Consider the following 14,725-nt stretch of genomic DNA (forward strand, 5'->3'; position numbering starts at 1 on the left):
ACGGCATGTGCTTTATCCTGGCCTGTAAGAGCTGTGCAGACAGCTGCAAGTTACTTCACAGGTGCAGGGGGACGGCATGTGCTCTGTCCCGGCCTGTAAGAGCTGTGCAGGCAGCTGCAAGTTACTTCACAGGTGCAGGGGGGCGGCATGTGCTTTTTCCCGGCCTATAAGAGCTGTGCAGGCAGCTGCAAGTTACTTCACAGGTGCAGGGGGACAGCATGTGCTCTTCTTCCTACTTCCATCATTGGGTTGGCCAGCACAGACAAGCTGTGAAAACCTTAGCATTTGTCGAAGAAGCACATTGGTCTTGTAATTACAAACTAAAATACACTAATCAACCTTTCAATACACCCCCATATGTAAATGTTAGATACCCTTCTTTTAACTTAACCGTGAAAAATCGACATAGCAACAGAGGATCTAGAAAAAAAACCTGCTACTTTACATTAAAAACAATATATTGTTTTGACATGGGAAAAAACGACCCTGATATAACTTTATTTTACACAAATCGGGACTAGAACACGTTTTGTAATAGCTGCTCAGCCTGCTAGTTTAAGTAGGAGGATTCTGTGTCTTGGAGCTTTAAATCAAGAATGTATAAAACAAGAAACATCTTAGCTCAGGGTCAAAGGTAGGGTATGTCACTTCCTGTGATTTCACTAGGGCTGAAAGGGGGATGTCAGGCTTTTTGGGCAGGGAGTTGGTGGCAGTGTAGGTCTAGCTAATGGGAGGGTTTGTAAAAGCTGAATCGGATACAGAATAATATAGTCATTAATTATACTATGAATGTCCATTAGAGGTTATTAACTCTTTACACACCCGTAAAGGACTGTAAGATATAGAAGAATGGTGGAGATTCCTTAGTCCGCACCATTTCAGAGGTATTGCACGCTATAACTATCAGGGCAGGCGTTTGCAGTGCATCTTTGGAGTGCGTGGGGTACTCTTCAGCAGTTCGGGTCTGTGGAACAACTCTCATAGGGAACAATGAATCTCTGTAGTCCTATGGAAGTGCAGCACCATGGAGAGCTCTAGAGCTGGCCGAGGTGCTGAAAGTCTTTTACTGTGAAGTCTGTAGAAGGATACCTTCGGCTGAGCCTGTCTGCAAACACTTAACTGTTTGAGGAATGAGCCAGGGTCTGAATCAAGGAAAATCAATGTTGATCAAATAATTTGTCCAGGTTCCATCTCAACACGGTTAAAATGTAATTGCTCCAGCAGGGAACTTGGGTCTCCGGATATCTACAGTTCCCGCATCCGTTCAAGATTTGGCCATGGATATGGCATTATCATTTCTATACTGTTGGGTAACCACAGGAGTTAAGACCTATATCTTTGAATCATTGACCTCGGTCGATAACATTTCAATGAATCTGTTCTGAAAAAGGAATCGTCAGTCTCCCTGCTTGGCTAATGGATTCTTTAGGCTTTGACAACAAATATCTGGACGTTGACGCTAACTACATGGGTTTGGGGCCTTAAAGTCCAGAGGGCTGCCTCCTATTGATGGTAGGGTTTGGGCCACACTTCATTTAACTGACCTTCTGGCCAGCACCGACATGCTACGAAATGGAGGTGTGGGGCCAATTGGTTGCAGAATATCCGCACGGCCCAGCAGGGTCACTGAGATCCTGTGTATGGCTCGGGGATACTGTTCACTTACACAAGCCTAAGTCTGGCGATAGATCTCAGCTCACACTGCACAGGACTGGGCTTAGAGGGAGATGGCTTCGAAGAAGGGATCACTTGGTGATGCCGGGAGCATCTCCACCAGGCACAATCACTACTTCAGGTCGCTGGCCCATACAAGCAGCAGAAGGATCATCCTTGCGACAAACCTGGAGCGGTGGGTGTCCATAACCTTAGACAGTGAACATTGTTAACATTATTACCCTCTAAAAGAAGCAGTGGGGTGGCCCTAACCCTATATAGGAGAGAGACGCAACAGTATTACCCCCTACAAGAAGGAGTGGGATGGTTCTTGGTGTGTACAGGGAGCAAGGGGGTGGTCCTTGTCACCTACAGTAAGCCTTGAATGAGCCCCTAAACGGTGCAGAAAGATGGTTCCAGCTCACTACACGGTGCAGCGAGATGGTCCATGCCCCATTGCATGGTGGGATTGGATGGTCCTTGCCATCTACACTGTGCAGTTGGATGGATCTAGCCCCCAATGTGGTGCAGTGGACTGTCCCAGCTCTTACATACTGCAGTGGCCTCTCTGTCCCCTGATTGGTGCAGCGGGATGTCTTCCTTGCTCTCACCTGAATAGAGCATGATGGTTTCTTCTCCCTTCATGATGCACTAGGATTTTCCAGTGCAGCAGGCGGCCCTCATCTCCACCATGATACAGTGGGGAGGTCCTTTCCTCATGCACAGTGCTGTGCAGCGGCCTTCTAACTCCACTGTCCCCCAAACCACCCTTATTTTTTATTTACCCCTACCCCCCTTTACTATTACCAACCCTAACACCTACATTTTTATATAGAACAGTTGGATAACCATTGACCTCTGCTGAAGTTTTTAGATTGATTCTGCCCCCTTAAGAGTTCGTGGAAGAGTTTACACTTCTTGAAGGGTCCTGCCCCAATAGTGAGATGCAGTGGGGCAGTTGCACCATTTGTTTACAAAGGAAGTAGTTACTCCATCGTTTTTTCAATGATATTTGCTGCGTAGAGGAGCCCAGTGAGGGAACACGCAGGGAGGATCATCGCTTATGAGGTTCTATAGGGAGTATAAGGCTCTGTAAAGTCTTCAGTGGAACATTTGTATGAATATTGCTCTTGAAGGGAGTGATGTAGGGCTATACCCTTATATAGGATAGAGTACAGCAGTCCTCGTCCCTACAAAGAGCGGTCGAGTGTCCTAATCGGCTAGAATGAGCAGTGAGGCCCCTTCATGTCTGCAGTGGAAAATAATGAATTTACACCGTTTCACCGAAAAAAAAGTTGCTAAAATAGTTCTGACCTTTTTCTTAGGATTGGATTTTCCATGTCCTGTCATATGAGAGGGACCTTTCACCAAACATCACTGTGAACAGGTAAGTCTGTGTAATATGTATGTCCATTGCATGGCCCATGATTTCATCTTGGGACCAGTTTTGTGAATTGTGCAGCTTTGTGAATTAGTTAAGACCCTTTGTGTGTGTATTTATAATTTTAGAGCAAAATGTGGTTTGCCAGTATCTAGCAGGACGTTATGCCACAACACTATGCACTTCCCGTAAAAATAGCAGTCTCGAGCCGGACATTACTCTCAACAAGACATTTTCTATGTGAATTTGTGTACAAAAAAGACATGAAATTGTAAAATGCAAAATTTTAAGAAGTGTCTTGAATTTTGCATCGCCCAACATTTGGCAACTACGTGAATTTCGCTAGTGTGATTATAATTGTACCCAGGCCTCCACAGTATTACAAAAGGCTGTTCACAAGACTCAATTTAAAGGCTGTGCATATGTGCATCAAAAGGCCGGGGCCAACCTTGAGAACAGGGCAGAAGGGAGGCACTCTCCCAACCCTCCTGACTCCCCCAAAGAGTGTGTGGACCCTGAATGAAATCCTGGCATGGTGAAGGTGGGCAGATGCCACCTGAAAGAATGCAAGCTCCATCTTCGAAGCTCTGCACGGCACAGGTTGCATAGACCAGACAAATGCTCAATTGTACAGCTACATGGTGAGGTAAAAACACGTGACCTTCCTATATCCAGCTTAGAAGAGAAGGAAGTGTTGCTGAGTCTGAACTTGTTGATTTCTGCTGCTGATTGGACAAAATGTGCAGACACAGCTGCACTAGTCCTCGTGGACCTGTCTACTGTTTTGGACACAGAGGCTCACAACACCCTGCCTGCTCTAATCACCACAAAAAACAACCTGCAACAAATCAGATCTGAGATGGACTCAAAAGAGGCACCCACAGGTTTGTGTGGGGCCCACATAGTCCAGTCACACTACTCAAGAGTGCCCAGTTCCAAAAGCGCGATGGCACCATGCAAGTGGTGTAAAGCACTACGCAGGTCCACATAAAAATACTTCCTCTTGTGAATTTCCTGTAAGTTTGTCCCCCCCTCCCCTCCTCAGTGGCAGTGATATCCACTTCCTGCACTATACGGTGAGAGCTCTCTGGGATTTCCGATGCATGTAGTGTAACCAGCAGCACTGAGAACTCTGTAAGATCATCACATGGGTGTAGAAAGGGCTGTCGCTGAGTGGCTTGGCAAGAACTGGTTGGACGGTTACGAGAGTCGAGAGTGGCTAGTGGTTTAAGATTGCCAGCCACAAGGCCCTGGTGCACAAGCTGGCACTTGTCCGACTGAAGGCCTCCTCGAAGGAATATATGGCATTACAAAGCATGCCGTTAACACACATGCGATTTCCACACAGTAAAATAAAAAATAAAAAAAAATATATATATATATATATATATATATATATATATATATATATATATTCACTTAAAAAACCCATAGGTTATAGTTAGGTGGATATTTCACTCGTAAAAAACCAATGAAATTCCCCCGTTATAGTTAGTTCAGATAACTATAACTCGTGCGCCCGCAATCCACTGCTCATGACGTCACATATTACATCACTCATGACATGGTCAGTGGCATCAATCATGACATCATCCTTGTGATAGAGTGGCGGTCACGCGAGTTATAGTTATCTGAACTAACTATAACGGGAGAATTTCAATGGTTTTTTACGAGTGAAATGTCCAGCTAACTATAACATGTGTGAAACCTATGGTTTTTTAAGTGAATATATATATATGTATGTATACCTTTTTTCTGGGAGGTGTTGTTTTTTTAGGTGGGGGAGTCTCCCAAACCACCCTTGTTTTTAAATTACTCATAATTACCATTACCCACTCCTAGCACTAAATTAGCCCTACCACTCTTTACTGCTAACCACCCCTAAACCATAAAATGATCCTTACCTCCCTTTACCCCTGCCCACCTCTAAACCCCCTTTAAAATAAAATGTAAATTATTATTTACCTGCATGGTACAGGGATGCATGGTGAAGGCACAAATACAAACCTGTGTGGTAACGGCATGCATGGTGAAGGCACAAATACTTACCTGCGTGATGAAGGCATGCATCGTGAAGGTACAAATGCTTACCAGCGTGATGAAGGCATGCATCGTGAAGGTACAAATGCTTACCTGCGTGATGAAGGCATGTATGGTGAAAGCACAAATACTTGCCTGTGCGATGAAGGCATGCATCGTGAAGGTACAAATGCTTACCTGCGTGATGAAGGCATGTATGGTGAAGGCACAAATGCTTGCCTGTGCGATGAAGGCATGCAGCGTGAAGGTACAAATGCTTACCTGCGTGATGAAGGCATGCATCGTGAAGGTACAAATGCTTGCCTGTGCGATGAAGGCATGCATCGTGAAGGTACAAATGCTTACCTGCGTGATGAAGGCATGTATGGTGAAGGCACAAATGCTTGCCTGTGCAATGAAGGCATGCATCGTGAAGGTACAAATGCTTACCTGCGTGATGAAGGCATGTATGGTGAAGGCACAAATGCTTACCTAAGTGGTACAGGCATGCATGGTGATGGCACAAATATGTACCTGCCTGGTGCAGGCATGCATGGTGAAGGCACATATATTTACCTGTATGGTAAAGGAATACATGGGAAGACACAAATACCTGCGTGGTACAGGCATGCATTGAAACAGCTCAGATATTTACCTGCCTGGTGCAAGCATGCATGGTGAAAGCACTGATACTTACCTGCATGGTAAAGGAATTCATGGTAAGGCACAAATACTTACCTGTGTGGTAAAGGAACGCATGGGAAGGCACAAATACTTATCTGCATGGTAAAGGCTGCTTTGTAAAAGCATTGCGTGGTAAAGACTTCACTGTAAAGGCTGTTTCTCTCTTTGAAGTGCCTCTAGGCTCACCAACAGTAGCACAGCCCGAAACTAAAAAATTCACTCCACCAGAGCCGGTGGGAGAGGCACAAATCACTAGGCAGCACCACTATCTTGTTGAATGATCAGTGGCGGCTGGTGACATTTTAAATTGGTAAGGCGTAAAAAATTGTCGTACTTCACTTTGGCGAGCAAGCGTAGCGAGCGAGCCTGAACCACCTACGGGGGTTCAGGGAAAATTTCCACCACCATCGACATTTCAAAGGCCATCTGTGTCAACATCATCACATCAGTGTAAAACCTCCTCCCCAAAGTTCCGTTTCTTTGAACAGAATCTGTTTAATTGCAGTGTGAAATCAAAGACCGCCAGATGAAAGGTGTATAATCCGCACGCACCTATCTCTGAAGTGCTGCGCTGTGCGCTGATTGTTTAAAGGTGCAGATATTAAGGACGTTTGAAACACATCAATTGCTTTTGTTGATACTGCAGCAGGTGCAGGGTACACAAACAAACCCCAGAGAAGAACATGCAGGGTCTCGTTTAAATGAGCAGCACTTTCGAACTGACCTGAAGAATAACATCACAGAAAACATCATAGAACGAGAACACACGACACCCACTTCTGAAACACTTCACTGGCAGCGGGTGTCAACAAGAATAACATCTTCACGCACTCGTATTTCTGAAGCGGGGACACCTACTGACATACTCGCTTCATACTTTCCCGCCAGAAAAAAAAGAGACACCACAATACAGTGGCGGCCGCCATTAACAAATGGTGGAGGGAGCATGGGGGGAGAGTGAGCGCGGTGCAGGGGATTAATAATAATTTTAAAACGTACCTCGTGGCTCACAATACTCGCGGGGGGGGGACGCGCGGGGATGGGGGCCACGGGGTTTAAAAATAAAGAGTTTATAAAAAAAACTTAAACTTACCTGACCGGGCGGGTCCGCGCCGCCTCTGCTGTCTGCTCCTGGGCCGGGGTCCGGTGCGTTGGCGCCTAAGGTCTTCTGGGTGAGTGGCTGGCAACCCCTCTCAGCCAATCCAGATGCTGCTCCAGCAGCGCCAGGATTGGCTGAGGGCAGGGATACTCCCTGCCCATTAGGTGACAGGGGGCTGCGCAAGAAGCAACCCTCGGTCTCTTAAGGGGAAGGCTGGTGTGCATGTTCGGGCTGATCGTAAAAATGATCAGACCAAAAACGAACATGCGCACTGTTGCGCGCCACTGTCACTCAACCTTGAGAGTGCTGCCGCAGCCCCACCCCCTTAAGCGTCCGTGGCGTGTTCTATTTCTGACGCTAATTCCAATCAGGAGTCCTGATTGCTGCAATTAGCATCAGAAGTAGAACTATTAGATTCTAAATGGGGCCGTGGCACTAGTGGGGCAACGCCCCAACGCCCTCAATGGACGCACCACCACTATGAATGATGATAAAACACCTAACATTTCTGCCAAAGGATTGATAAAAATACTACACTTTTTTACCAAAAGTACGAAAAAACACCCTGAACTGAAGCATTGGCTGTGAGGTGCGGGGGATGGGTAGTAGCCAAGGAAACTAGACTTAAAAGTGGTATGGAACGATGACGGGGAAGAGGGGCATGTTGAGATGTGCGTGGTCCCAATCAGGTGCACTAGTTTGCATGTTGAAAAGGCTGATAGTGTTTCCTATGTGGCCATTTTTTTAATCTCATATGTATCAGCCATTTGTATTGTCTTATTGCCAATTTGTTGTATAAAATTACTTTTTTTCTCTATTTTTATATAATTCTTAAATTACTGCACTGACGAAATGAGACATGTTATATTCTGTTTTGTATAACATGTTCCTGGTTGTTGGAGTCTCGTTAAAAGAAATGTTTTAAAACCATGGATATCCTATATGAATGTTAGCTCTCTTGGTGGGGTGGTGTACTTTACTATGTGTATTCAATTATAAATTAGAATCTTTTTTATCCTTATGTATGTAATTTTGTGATTTTATGTGGACCTCTTTGGAGTTCCGTAATCATAAATAAAAAACTGAAACTTGTCCAAATCATATAGGCAATTGTGTCGCCCATCTGATGGACGCCCACCCTCAACATATTGACAGTAGAGTAGGAATCCGTGGGTTGCTGTCTTGATCAGCCAGTTAAGCAGATAGAAACATTTGCTACCATGGAATATACATACGCAGTTGATGTTGTGTTATATATTTGTGCACCATTTATTAGAGCTAATAAAATATACTTTAAAAACCCTACAAAAAAGCTAGAGCTGGGAAATGGGTAAAATATCTTTAATAGTTTCAATTAAAGACCATGAAAACAGCCAAGCTATGTCAGCTGTTGTATGTCGAGCATGTTCATAAGCCAGAATGATTTCAGAATACCATTATACTCTGCAGCGGGACCAGGAACACAGAGCAGGTAAGAGGATAGTGGGCCTGGCTAGTTAATGGACCTTAGCACTGATTTACTTTTGCCATCTTCGTGTTACAGGCTTCCTTTCTGCAGCCCTGATGTGTGACTTACTGAGGGTGTTTTCTTCTTTTTTCCACAGAAATGGCATTCTCAAAATAAACATATTCTTTCAAGAATTTAACTTCAGGACGGTTTCGGAATCGGAAGCGACAAATGTGAGTGATAGTGCTGGGACCTGGCGTCCATGGCTTCAAAGCACATATCCTGACACTTATTACGTTGTGTTGTTGTACGCCATGTTGTACATACATTGATATGTGTAGAGCTGTGGTCTTCAAACTGGGGGGCGGGGCCCCCTAAGGGTGCCTCAGGTGATCCCAGGGGGGGCTCCAGGCTCTGGCCAAAACCAGCATTACGCTCTGTAATGGGCCATCACTAACATCTTTTGTCAGTTATATCCTAGCTGGTAGTTTGTGTCAAAAGGGACGGGACTCCAAATATTCTTCAAAACCCCCGCCACACACTGCGGATACTTTTACTAGATACAATTTAATAGAATAATTGTGAAAAATTCTGAGGGTGACCCAATGATTTTTTTTTCCCCCGTTGGGAGGGAGCTGCGCAGCATAAAAAAGTTTGAATAGCACTGGTATAGAGTCACACCAACATGTATGGACCATTGTAAGCATCACCAGAGCCGATTCTAGGTATGTTATAGTGAACAGTGCCCACACGTTATACCTGTACTATAACCTGATATTATATAACTTGCATCACAAGACCGCATCATACAGTGCAACGGGTAAACTAATGCACTAAAAGGAATCTCACAATATATAAGGTATCGCGTTCCACACCAAGAAACAATCTAACACAATGCAATGTGCCACAGTGCAACCTATTGTAGTTTAATTTAATGCATCTTGCGGAGATTTTGTGGGAGAATTGGGAGTGTTGGAAGCCACGTGTGACCTTTCATCAGTAGAGTCGGATTGTGAGCATTACATGGTTGGCGGAGTGGGCATGAAACAGTCGACTCTGAATGTGGAAACTGACTGCCAGTCGGATTGTGAGCATGAAAGGGTAAAGTCTGAATGGAGCATTAAATGGCAGGCTGAGCGGGCATGAAACAGTAGAGTGCGAATATGGGCGTTAAATGCCAGTCGGATTGTGGGCATGACACAGAAGAGCCTGAACATCGGCATTAAATATCAGTCAGATTGTGGGCATCAAACAGTAGAGCTCGAATGTGGGTATCAGATGCCAGTCACATTGTGGGCATGAAACAGTAGAGCCCGAATGTGGCCATTAAATGCAAGTCGGATTGTGGGCATGAAACTGTAGAGCCCAAATGTGGGCGTTAAATGCCAATCAGATTGTCAACAGGAATCAGTAGAGTCCGAATATAAGCACTAAATGCCAGTCGGATTGTGGGCATGAAACAGTAGAGCCCGAATGTGGCCATTAAATGCAAGTCGGATTGTGGGCATGAAACTGTAGAGCCTGAATGTGGGCATTAAATGCCAGGTTAGATTGTGGGCATGAAACAGTGGAGCCCGAATGTGGGCATTAAATGCGAGGGTTAGATTGTGGGCGTGAAACAGTAGTGCCCAAATTTCAGCATTAACTGGCAGTCAGATTGTGGGCATGAAACAGTAGGGCTTGAATGCGGGCATTAAATGGCAGTAGGATTGTGGGCATGAAACAGAGTTTCAATGTGGGCATTAACTTGCAGTCGGTTTGTGTGCTTTAGAGAGGGAAGTTCCAACCAACGCTAATTTGTGCACTGAATGGTCCACAATAGAATTTCATAGAATCTTCCCGCCATGCGCTTTGTTCTGTTGTAGCTTCTGCTGAAGGTTGGCATTTGGCAGACACCGTCCTTCTCCCACCAGACTATTCTTTCACTCATGCAAAGTGGAGGTGAGGCACATGTTACTTTGTCACTTTATGTAGATACATTTTCGGGTTCACCAAACACTCCCTTCATTCAGTATTCTTTTATACTGCTACAAACACCACGTGACTCCCCTGCAAAAATTCTTCTCCCAACATTGTTTTCTATTTCATTGTACGACATCTTGTTTATTTGCTCCCAGAAAAGGGAAGTGGGATTTTTGTATTATGTAGATCATTATGCAGAAATAAAAAGCACATCGTGCATATGTAGTAATAATTAAATTCTGAAACTCTTTCTTTAAACACCTTTAATTAAAACTGTATAAACTGCTCATTCTACTATTAATTTGTTATAGTCCACTATTTGAGATTATTTAACTTTGGACCTTAGATTAAAGCAAGGAAAATAGACAAGCAGACTTATTTGAAGGATTTTGATATAGATAAATGGAAATTTTGCACTTCAGGTCCATACAGAATAGATACACGATGAATGCGTCTTGTACGTAAAAGGCGATGAGAATTCTCATTGTGGAGATACCGCCCAGGTAGTCCGCTGCGAGTGCTGAGACTCTGCCACGAGTGCGTAGGCCCTTTGCGAATCCGGCCCAGCGTTCTCACTGTTCGTTGCATATTCTTATTTTGCCTTGTTCTCTCCTTACAGATTGTCTGGTTGCTGTCGAACTTCGGTGGGCAGTTTGGATTTTGGATGGGCGGCTCCGTACTCTGTATAATCGAGTTTGGCGAAATCATTATTGATTGCATATGGATCACCATCATTAGGATCATTGGTTGGCGCAAGGATCGGAAGCAAAGAAAAGCGCGGGCGCAGTATCCTGATGCTCCTCCTACCATCTCAGAATTTGTGGAACGGCAAGGCCACGCCAACGCCGCATTCGAAGAAGAAGATCTTGAAGAGGGTAGCATTCCCATACCAGGAACTCCACCACCAAACTATGACTCTCTGCGGGTTAATCATGCTGACATCCAATCCTTTAGTAGTGACGAGGAGGATTAAATGGAGTGATTAATTGCACCATATCAATTCTCTTGTACACTACATCAATGCTAAGAAACAATCCTTATCAAGAAAACAGTGAATTCATAGAGAAGGCCCAGAATGGACTCCTACAAGAGTGTTGGTAGCCTGAAAATGGAGGACTGCTTTCTAATAGAAACTTTGTTTTGGTCAACAGCTGGACACTCTTTCACTGGCTCCACAAAGAAGAAACACACTTTAAGAAAACAAGTAGAAAAGAGTCATGGGAATCTTTTTTGGCAGCCACAGAGCCGCCCATATGGGTGCAGTTTTTCCACTGCCAGTATTTTAAAGTTTGAAGGATTTGTCTAAATTTGGTAAAATAATCCAAGGCCCACCTCAAGAAAGCCTAAAACTGGCAAACTTTACAACTTCTTGACTGAGCTGAGTGGGATTTAATCCAATACAGTGTTTTTTAAAAGTTAACCTTGCTACAAGTTTGAATTTTGAAAGTTATTAAATAGTTAGCATGCAGGTATAAAATTGTAGAATGTTTGAACTGACTACTTAGTAGAACAAAAAAGTTGAAAAATACAAGGAGTTATATTTTGATAAAGGGAGTTACCAGTTACATACAATATGAGAAAACGTGCACCTATTTTTTTCTAGCTGACAATGTGTTACAACTGGGTACCGAATGTGCAGTATATGAAACAAAACTGTCAAAAGGATATGCTGACTGGGTCAGACATATGAACATCAGTGAATGGGAAAGGCTGCCATCCATGCTGGCAGGGGCAGGTTTTGGAGAGCACATAGGCAGGACTCCAAACCGGCTGATAAATAACTTGGCTAGAATGTGGCAATTGCCTTAAACCGACTCACGTAAATGTATGGTTTTGAGTACTCTTATGTGCCAGTCCCTCCCTCTCACAAACATTAAAAACCCTTTCCTGTGGTGGAATCAGTAATGTGGGCTTAGCAGTTAACCTTCCTGAGGCTGCAGGATGCTTGGGGTTCATCAGTTTTGATTTTGCTCAGACAGAGAAATTGGGTTTGCGGACAACCAGAGTGGACTTCCGGATGACCAAAATGTGATCAACAACATATTGATGATAATGCTGGCTCTCTCTGAAGCTTGGGACACCAGTGACCTTGTTACCCTTTAAGATTAGTTGTAGGGGTTAATAAGGGTGGCAGTGACAGCAAGACCCTGGGCCACTTCATTTTCGTTCAGTACAAAAGAAGTGTTGCTTGAAAGATTGCTCATCTCACAGTCCCCCTTGAAATGCAGTGTTTCTGCAGGGATCGTGTCTTTCAGCATCCCTACTTAACATTGATATTTAACCCCTTCAGAACCAGCAAAAATGGGTGGAGTGCAGTGCCATACAAAGATCTGTAAACTCAAACTGCCTTAGCTTGAATGGTGGACTTTTTAAATCTCTACCATTACTCACAAATAGCCAACAACCTCTTAGTCCTGTCAATGTTCCAATCAAGCAAGTTTGGGGTGAGCACTTGAATTCTTCATTGATGGGCATTCAGATCAACTCTGCAGTGAACTCATCCTTGGGGCTCTTTCGGGGGATCAGGCAATTACTAATAAAGAGCCTCTGGCGAGCACTGCTCCGGCCATTGCTGGACTCCGATTCAACTACTATTGTGGCTCTAAATCCAGGTTATTGCGACTTCCATTTTAAGATTTTCTTTTGAGGTCCTGACCAAAGGAATATCTTCAGTATCCCAGAACCGATTTAAACAGACACATTTTTGCAATATTTATTTTTGGGATGAGTTTGTGAGGAGAACTTGCCTGAAAGGGTCAACATTCTCTATGTTTTGTAAGAAGCCATACTAATGATCACCAAACTCTATAAAATACACCTGGTGAAAGACTAGTTCCATTTTATGGTCTTGCTTGACAGCACAGCTGTCACCAGACAATTTTGTGAGAATCACCAGGAGAGGGGCTTTGGGTCCGCCTGCTTATTGGGAGCCAGAATTACATGTTTTTATTGGGCAGAAGTTGTGTGATTCCACAAATATGTGCTTGCCCTCCACACAGCACTGATCATTTATGCAGGTGTCTGCTCTTGAACATTTAGGGGCAAACACATGCCATTATAATGCTATAGAGGCGGCAGACCCGTAAGCAGAGAATCGGCCAGGGACCAGGGTTCAATTCCCGACGCGGCAGGGTCGTGGACCAGGGTCAAAACGGACTCGATAATTCTCGCCTCGGTACCTACTCTAACCAGGAACACACTCGGCAACTCTGGGCATTAAGCTTGCCTCATCTCTACAACGGCCCCCCACAGACGCCGGGGATGCCTGGTTTCACCTTGGAGATACCCAGAAAGGGACCATCTCACAGGGATAGCCAGGACGGGTTCCCCAGCAGTCTACAGCGCCGGGACGCCCCGTTGCTGGGGCAGCTGTGCGCTTTACAAGTCTACAACATTTACATTAAAGTGTCTTTGGTAATTAAATAATTTATGTTGTTTTTCTCTGGCAGCTGCTTAGATGCAAATGATTTTTAGGTAAGGATTGACACTGCAACGGTCATCTGACCTATTTAACCTACATCAATATTATTCTACAGTTCTGTGCTTTCAAACAAACAAACACATATTAATTCCCAGGCTATTTACTTGTAACGCATCATGTTACCATACAACCTTCCATTAAAGCCAGACCTATTGGCATTACCAAAGCTTGTCCCCAGATAGGGAATATAAAGCAGGGAATAACATCCAGCATAAAACTGTAAATAAATAAATTAGGGAATTGAAGATTGCTTTTTTAAGGATTCGATAAGATCCACTCTTTTAGAGCGAATAGCAGTGCCAGACTGATGGTTAATTCTGGTGAGCTAGTGAAATAAAGGACTAAGTATAACACGCTTTCAACCAAACGCTTGGTTTAAAGGGAAAGGGTGGACTGGTATGAATTCGAAGAAATACCCAAGAAGGGTAAACACGCTGGCACTTACTTTGTTGTTCATAACTAATTGAATAGAATATAACAAGAGACAGAAGCATGATACTACTGACACAAACAAGTTGAGAGGCCAGGATTACTGTGAGGTGTGTGTTGGTGCAGGGAGCTCACTCCTCCAGGCAGTTCAACTGATAGAAAAAAATATCTTCCATGAAATATGCTGCGGATCTGCTTTATGCTGGACTTTAAATAGGGGCCGAATACGTTGAGACAAGCCTAAATATAATTCCCAATGAGGGGAAGACTACTTAACTGGGAGGTTCTTAAGACTCCCCAGGAAAAATTCAGTCACCAGGATCACTTAAAGCAGTGACTTCAGATGGGTACATTTTGTAGGAAAACTCTGGGTTCAGACAAATATTTTTCGGATCAATCTTCTACTCTTGTCACCTGATGCAGAATCTTTTCCACTTGAAGGCATATGGTGGTCCAGTGGAAGATGTTTCACCTCTTTCCTGATTCTCATACATTCAGATGCCAGTGTAAATGTTCTACTGCAATTGCTCAAGAGACAGGCAGTCAGGTCCCGAGAAGGAGTGGTGTGAC

General features: G+C 44.1%; 1 protein-coding gene across 1 annotated transcript in view; it reads left to right on the forward strand.

Moving 5' to 3' along the window:
* The window catches only part of SCNN1B (sodium channel epithelial 1 subunit beta), a 168,851-nt gene extending 157,032 nt beyond the window's left edge, over positions 1-11,819 (forward strand). Inside the window, exons 11-13 of the mRNA XM_085629497.1 lie at positions 2,979-3,040; positions 8,441-8,516; positions 10,865-11,819. Of these exons, the coding sequence (XP_085485623.1) occupies positions 2,979-3,040; positions 8,441-8,516; positions 10,865-11,218 (492 nt within the window). The 3' untranslated portion in view covers positions 11,219-11,819. The remainder of the gene's footprint in view (positions 1-2,978; positions 3,041-8,440; positions 8,517-10,864) is intronic.
* Positions 11,820-14,725: the final 2,906 nt, after the last annotated feature.

Source organism: Triturus cristatus, chromosome 10 (genome assembly GCF_964204655.1).
Source record: "Triturus cristatus chromosome 10, aTriCri1.1, whole genome shotgun sequence".
Classification (NCBI taxonomy): Eukaryota; Metazoa; Chordata; class Amphibia; order Caudata; family Salamandridae; genus Triturus; species Triturus cristatus.